We start from the raw sequence: 8,314 nt of genomic DNA, 5'->3' as shown, positions 1-8,314 counted from the left end.
CTCTTCTTCCCCAATCCCCATTAGCATTCCCTATCTCAAACTAATTAAAGATCAAATTCGTGGATTCATCAAATTCATCGATTCATGGCTAATATCAACAACAAAGACGAGCCAAACACTGCCCCCACCCCCGATCGCTGGTATAATCTCAATCTCGGCTCCTCCTTCAAAGACCATCACCCCTCCTCTAAGTTCTGCACTCTTCGCTGTGAGTCATCTCTCTCTCTCTCTCTCTCTCTCTCTCTCTCTCTCTCTCTCTCTCTCTCTCTCTCTCTCTCTCTCTCTCTCTCCTCCCTCGCCCTCAGTCTCCCTCTCTCCCTCCGTCTCCGTCTCTCTCTCTCTCTCCCCCTCTCCTCCTTCTCCCCCAGTCTCCCTCTCTCCCCCTGTCTCCGTCTCTCTCTCTCTGTCTCTCTCTCTCTCTTCCTCCCTGCCTCCCTCCCTCCCTCCCTCCGTCTCTCTCTCTCTCCCCCTCCCTCATCATATATATTCAAATTGTATAGTCTGTTTTACTTTATTGCTTTTACTTAATTTACTGCATATTGTCATGTATATAAAAAGTGGTTGCTTAAAATTTTACCTATTTGTTTATATATAATTTGGTTATGCAGATGAATTTAAACCAGCCTCAATTGATAAGAACCAGACAGGAACATTGACTAAAAACAAGGACAATAGAGTTACTGTTGAATTTCAAAATAATCAACACGGTAAACCGAAAGTCACATTTGAAGGTAGTAGTGAGGATTACAAGGATAATGATGCAGTGTTATTTTTTGATGGGGAGACCTTTCGGTTAGAGAGATTGCATCGTGCTGTCAAACGTTTGAGGCATTTGAGGACACGTGGTGAGTCTGTTGCAGCCGCCAATACTGTTGGGACAAATGATGTTGAGACTAGTTCCCCACCTGTTGGGAAGTCAAATAAGTTCCAATCTGCTAATAAAGGAACAAATCTTCCGGTATCGGTATGTATTTTTTTCGAGAATTCAATCAAAATGCATCTACATACATGTAGAGAGTGATACGGTTAACTTTGTTTTTTTAAGATAACTACTTTAGGTTTGCTACTAGTAATATTTTTGAGTTATCCTATAAAGGGCGGTGCAGCATTTAGTCTGTGCATAGGTATAATCTTAACAATCTCGGTTTAAACATAACATTAACCAACTGACATGAGTTTTTCCTGTCATTTTTCTGGCACCTAGCTCCTACCTTGTCTCTTTATATAAATTTTGTTGTTACACTACTGTAGTGCCTGTTTTAACTTAAAAGAAAATAAAACAACAAATTTATTATCTTTATAATGTTTTCATTAGAACCTGGTTACTATTTTGATGAGATTTTATTTATTAACTCTCATTTGGTGACACATGTACAGGTTGAGGTGGAACGGATTGAAATCGGAGACTTCAAGAGTTTAGGTAAATTCCTTCTCATCTAAAGAGCATCTGTCATCGAAATTAGTTATATCCTACTACCAGTTACAATTATATTAATCATTTAGCAGTTCCAGGCTTACTGAAAGTTGCCATACCTGTCGGGAATATGTCGGGTTCAATTCCGATAAGTCAGCCGTTTATAATTAAATTTTGTTATACGAATTTGTTACCACATAAGTCATAAGTAATACACAAACAATTTATAAAAAAAGAAGTAACAAAATAAAAAAAAGTCTATGTCCTGTTTATAGAATGTGCGTTGTTTATAAACCATGCTAGAAGCAATTATAGATATTTATTCGATGGAGATGCTATTTAGGTTTCTAGTCAGCATTTATAGGATTTTTGCCCAGCTTGAGCCGCTATAGTTGAGGACTTGGCTTTGGTATCTTGCTGATGGTGATGGATGAGCTATAGTTTCCAACCTATTCTCATTAGTTGTCACTTTTGTACTCAAAATGAGCTGCAGTTAAGTTTCCCGTTGTTCAATTTGTGTGCTATAACCTCTACACTTTACTGCCAGAATTAAAATATTCCATTTCATAGTACTTAAAAAGCTCTAGTTGTAATCCACTTTAGGACTCACCACTACTAATAGGATTGCCAAAGGTGAATTATAATGAATGACCGAAGGCAAGACTGCTCATATTTACTGCTTGCATCAAGCAATTTATGTTTTTACTTCTAAACTAAATTTGTATTTGTGGCTGGCAGCTTTCGCTGTTAATCCTCATTCCTCACACACACATACACACATCATCTACAGACTCTATTCAAATTGTTTTATTTGATCTTTCATTATTGCTTTTAATTATTTTATCATCAATTAACTACAAAATTGTTTAAATTAAAAAAAATAGTAAGTGATTACGATTTTTCTGCTATTACCAATTACAAATTCTTTTGATCATTCAATAATTACAGGCTTATTGAAAGAAGTGATAAAATAAAACTATCTCCGTCCTTTGATAATGCCGGTACACACAAAAGTTATCAAATTAAGAATTTCACTTTCTTCACTTTTCTGCCCATACTATTGTTAAGCAATTCCTTCCATTTTTTAGTCTTTACAATTATCAGGTAAGTGGGTTGTGTTGTTACAAGATAATTTGGATAATTTTAAGCAAACAATGTTGATCTTGATATGATCTACCGTTATCGGCCATTTCTGAATTATTTTAAATAGTCACAAATTAACAATTTAAGTTTTAATTTAAATTAGAAACAAATTAGTATGAGTTTAAGTGATAAAACTAAATTTTGAGTTTATGAAGACGTCTTTGACTTTTAGTTTAATTAAAAATTAAATAAAATTTAAAACAAATTGTTCTAGGAACTTAAAAAATTATTTCTAAATTTAATTAAAAGCATTTTGATTGATATTATAAATACTGAAACATTATTTTTTTTCCCTGTTAAGTCATGACTGAAAAGTTTGTTTGACCAAGTCGTGAGTAGTGACTTCTATTTACTTGTTTTAACATTTTTCAAACTCATATTAATAACAGAATGTATACATATATAAGTTTAAATTAATTTTAATCTAAACAAAAAAATTATTATTTTATAAAACAGATTTTACAAAGTAGTTACTTTAATTTAATAAACTAAGATCAAACTTAGACGGACAGTTATTTAGTTTACTGGTGAATAGTAGGATCACGTTGTAGTAGTTTGTTAAGAAGAGGTTAATGTAGTACATTGATATTCATACTGCCAATGTGTTGGGACAAAATTTTGTTACTTTACTGCCAGCTTTTGAGGAAGGGAGTATGAAAAGATTATGTATGTGTTTGCTTTAAACCATGCTAGAAGCATTTATACAGATATTCAAAGAAGATGCTAATATGCTATTTAGTGTTTTTCTGTTGGCATTTATTGAATTTCTGTCCAGCTTGAGGTGCTATAGTTGTAGACATGGCTTTGGTGTTTCATCTGTGGTATCCTGCAGGATGAGCTATAGCTTTTCAAGTTTTTCTCAGTAGTAGTCACTTTTATGCTCAGAGTGTGCTGCAGTCAAGCATCCTATTGTTAAGTTGATGTGCTATATAAACTTTACTCTTCGCTGCCAGAATTATAATTGTCCATCTCAAAGTACATAAAAATTTCTGGTTGTACTATACATTGAGGATCACTACTGTATAATGGCGTGCCAACGGTGAATTATAATGAATGAATGAATGCTCATATTTACTGATTTTTATAAGCTATTTATCTTTTTGGTTGTAAACTAAATTTGTAATTGTAGCCGGCAGCTTTTGAGAAAAGGGAAGTGTATAATCTTTATATTGTTTAAGATAGCTTTTAAGCTAATCAAGTATACAAAAACTGTTGACAAATAAAAGGTATTTGATAAACATATGGTTATTGAGGGAGGAAAGAGAAAAAAATCGAAACACTAATTTGTATGGTAGGTTAAGACAGGTAAAGGTCTTATGGATATGAAAAAACACAACCACTTCTCCAAGTTCTTTTTACAGTGACATATAATGGTTGTTTTAGGAATGTAAGTAACTGATTACCATTTCTACGTACTTGTAGAATTAAGTCTTGTTTACATATTATTTTTTTTTTGTTTGGGCTAATTTTTTATGCGGAATGTTGTAATATATGTGAATTAACCATATCTCTAATTTTAGCCAAAGTTCCGTACGTTCAGACTTTCTATGGCACATGTCATCAACTTTTTCTTGATATCTATGCTTCAGATTCTAAACCTAGGAATGAAAGGACAGTCGGTTCGCCAACTCCTCGTCCAAATTTGCAAATTACTTCTCCGGATGTTAAGATTGATGACCTGGATGAACAGTTGGATATACTCAATAATGATGATGAAGATGCTGCAGAAGCAGCTAATGGAAGTAATGTATTTGAGAAAGAATTCCATACCGGGATTGACATCAACATACCGCAGCAGAATGATACAGATGATGAGATTGCTGAAATAGATGTTAGTGATGATGATATGGATAAAGGCCCCAATGCTGCGGAAGCCCTTAGAGAACAAGTTAATGCTGAGGGCAGGGCAACACAAACTTCAAGCTCGAGTAGCAGTGGGACAGGAAGTAGCGGTAGTGGCAGTAAAAGCAGCAGTGAGAGTGGGAGTGGAAGTGGAAGCAGCAGCAGTGATGGTGAAAGCAGTGATGAAGTCACCTCTATTTAATATTTTTGCTGCAAGGGGACTAGAGTTGTAGCTCATACCTAGCAGTACGGTTGGCTGTGAAAGGAAGGTGATTGTGTTACCATATTACCATCACAGAAGGTGCAAGGTCAAGAACATAATCCAAACTTTGGGAACTGGCATACAAGTGACGCAGGGCTGTGTATTCCAAGCTCAGCTTCTTGCTTTAGCCAATATACATTCTTATAGAAGATACTTTGCAGGTAAGATAGAAAAAATTTGAATTACAGCCTGGATATTTCCCCCTTCTATTGTTTGTTATATTAAGTGCAAGGCAATGCACGGGTTGGTATTACTATTTTTTCCATCTTAGTATGTGTATTTAATATTTCATTTTATATTCATATTAGTTTTAGTTCTACTACCTATGTATTTATGTTATAATTGTTATGCGAATTTTAATTGGAATAGCTTTTTTAAAAATAAGTATTAGTTCGTAAAGATGTGTTTACGGTAAAATAGTGTAATGTACTTTAATTAAAAATATTTTTAAGGATAATGCTGGGGCCTCTAATTTGGTTCCCGAAAATTTCGATGACACATGTCTTGTTTTATATGGTCCAAAATTTAAAATATGTCTTGTTTCATGGTCCAAAATTTAAAATGGACCTTGTATTCACATCAATGCTAATAAAATTTTCTCATTTTATCACATTAGCTCTCATACAACATTAATAAAATTTCTCATTTTGTCACATTAGCACACGTCATTTAAGCTCTCACTCGTCAATTGGTTACAAAATTTGGAATTTAGGAATACTTAGCATTACTTTATTTTTGATATAATTATGTCGTTAATTAAGTAACTATGTTTGTAAAAATTGGTTTTTAAAATTTGTAGACTATATAATTAGTTCCACTAAAATATGTTTTAGAAAAATTTGACTGTAATTTTAAATAAAAATAGCTTTAGTGCAGTTTTTTTTTTACGCAAAGCAAAGAACTTATATTAATAAATCACTTAACAAAACATTTTTCAGCTCAATAGGGACATCCCCGTTGAAACATCGATCTGGAAAAGAATATGACATTTTGGCTACATAATGTGCTGTCATATTAGCAAACCGTCTCACAAATAACAAAGTAACTTTGTTTAAACGATTAAGGAGGACTCTGCACTCCTCAACCACAACCCCAAAAGGCGAATGCATTTGAACCCTGCTTCTGATAGCTTGAGCTGCTACCAAACAGTCCGTTTCCAGAATCCCCTCGAGCCAATTATTCTTCTCTATCCAGCTCAAAACCTCTTTTATGGCCATCACTTCTGCAAGTTCCGGTTGCACTACACCAACTGAGAGCGCTATTCGAACTTGAAGCAATTCACCTCTATAATCTCGACCCACCATACCAGCTCCAAAAACTAAGTGTTCTTGAAACAAGGCTGCATCAACGTTAACCTTAACTATATTCTCCTGTGGTTTAACCCAAGAAAAAGCTCCATCTTCTGGCAGACTTGCATGAGGTAGAGCCACAAACAACGTGTTTTGGGTTTCTCTCCATTGTGTAAGGTAGCTTTTCGCTGAATACAACACTCCACTTGGAGAACAATTTTTATTACTCCAGACCTTCTCGTTTCTTGCCTTCCAAATAGCCCAACATACAGTTACCACTAAAGCTCTTCTATCTTTATCTATCTGTCCCAACACTCTCTCCATACATTCAAAGAAATCTCCTTGCAACTGTTGATGAATATCAGATATGATCAAGCTCTAAACATGAGTAGCTTTTGGGCACGTAACTAAAGCATGAACAGTCGTTTCATCCACACCATTATAGATAGGGCAAGTGTTGACCACAGACACATGTCTCTGTTTTAAAGAACAGAGCGTAGGAAGTACATCAGATACCGCTCTCCAAACCAGATTTAAAACTTTTGCTGGAGCCTTAATGCGCCACATATAGTCCCAGAACTTCGAATTGTCTCTGTAATTCCCCCTGGGTTTCCTCTCCTGCAGCATTCTATATGCACTTTTTACCGAAGAGCTTCCTGATGCTTCTCTGCTCCAGTACAACCTATCATCAACCAACCTGTTGTGGATCCTTGTGGACAGAATGCATCTTTGATCCCTTTCATTAAATAAGTCCTTGACAATCTCCTCATCCCAGCTCCTGTCTCCAATACGCATCAACGACGAAACTTTATTTTTCCGGATAGCTTGATTGTTAGACATGATATATGGGTTTATCATATCCTGCAACCATGGTTGATTACAAATATCTATCTTTTCTCCTGAACCAACCATCCATCTGATCCCTTACTTTATAATATCCTTCGCCTCACATATACTCCTCCAAACGAAGCTCGGGTTGTTTCCCAACTCTGCTGATAAAAAAACCCCATCTTCAAAATATCGAGCTTTGAAAACTCGACTAACCAAACTATTTGAATCCGAGCATAGTCTCCTTCCTTGTTTGGCTAGCATGGCGAGATTAAAGTCTCTGAAATTGCGAAATCCCATCCCTCCTTGAGCTTTGCTTCGACTCAACCTCTCCCAGCTCATCCTGTGAATACTAGCCTTTTGCGTAGAGCCCTGATTCCACCAATACTTTGACAACACCCTCTCTATCTCCTTCGTGATTTCCAGTGGTAATAGAAAAACATTTATTGCAAAACTAGGGATTGTTTGAGCAACCTGTTTGATCAGAACTTCTTTACAACCTTTCGATATCCATCGCTCATCCCATCTTTGGACTTTTGTCATTACCTTATCTTTCAAATAACCTAGCAACGCTGACTTTTTCCTACCCAAAATACTTGGCAGACCTAAATACTTGCTATTCTTATATGCTTCTATCATCCCTAGGAATTCACAGATGCTAGTTCGATCTTGGACTACCATATTAGCACTAAAAACACCGATGATTTTTGGGTGTTGACCTTCTGGCCTGTTGCCTTCTCATACACTTCCAACATCTCCAGCATTTTACTAGTTTCCTCCATATTCGCCCGACAATATATATATATGGGTCATTTGCAAAAAACATATGACTAATGATTGGGGCTCGTCTGCTGATTTTAACACCATGCAACCACTTCTTCATTTCATATTTTCGAATTAACGCAGTCAAACCTTGAGCACATAAAATGAATAAGTAGGGTGAGATTTGATCACCTTGAAGGATCCCCTGAGAAGGACTAATCGGTCCCATCTCTCTTCCACCGTAAGTGACTACGTAGGAAACAGTAGTAACACGCTGAAGCGATAAATGTATCCACCAATCATCAAATCCCATTTTGCGAAGTAATACATGAAGAAAGCTCCATTCAATTCTATCGTAAGCCTTACTCATATCTAGTTTTATTGTCATACTTCCTTCCTTCCTTCCCTCTCCTCTTACGTTTCAAATAGTGCATCACCTCATAGGATATCATAATGTTTTCTGAAATTAGTCTGCCTGGCACAAACGCACTTTGATTTTCAGCTATGATATCAATTAAAAACATTTTCATACGGTTCACCATCATCTTCGTTATAACTTAGATCAAAATTAAACTTTGATCAAAACATTGCAAAGTGATTTTGATCTGAGTTCACCCATTTCAGTAGGATTTTTCTTCTTAGGAATTAAAACGATATTTGTTTCATTTAATCCTTGAGGAACCTGTCCATTCTGGAAAAACTTCTCACCACTGCAACCACATCCTTCCCCACTATAGACCAATGTTTTTGATAAAAAGTTGGTGTCATTCCGTC

General features: G+C 35.7%; 2 protein-coding genes across 2 annotated transcripts; one reads left to right on the top strand and one right to left on the bottom strand.

Moving 5' to 3' along the window:
* On the top strand, positions 1-4,980 carry LOC141717894 (uncharacterized). The gene is made up of 4 exons (XM_074520129.1): positions 1-208; positions 609-964; positions 1,378-1,420; positions 4,147-4,980. The coding sequence occupies exons 1-4, from the start codon at positions 85-87 to the stop codon at positions 4,599-4,601; spliced, it is 978 nt and encodes a 325-aa protein (XP_074376230.1). The 5' UTR covers positions 1-84; the 3' UTR covers positions 4,602-4,980.
* Positions 4,981-5,563: 583 nt separating this feature from the next.
* LOC141718414 (uncharacterized) lies at positions 5,564-6,274 on the bottom strand. The gene has a single exon (XM_074520794.1). The coding sequence runs from the start codon at positions 6,272-6,274 to the stop codon at positions 5,564-5,566; it is 711 nt and encodes a 236-aa protein (XP_074376895.1).
* Positions 6,275-8,314: the final 2,040 nt, after the last annotated feature.

The sequence above is a fragment of the Apium graveolens genome, chromosome 4 (genome assembly GCF_009905375.1).
Source record: "Apium graveolens cultivar Ventura chromosome 4, ASM990537v1, whole genome shotgun sequence".
Lineage (NCBI taxonomy): Eukaryota > Viridiplantae > Streptophyta > Magnoliopsida > Apiales > Apiaceae > Apium > Apium graveolens.
Note: the sequence above shows the minus strand (reverse complement) of the source record. Positions and strands in the feature narration are given on the sequence as shown.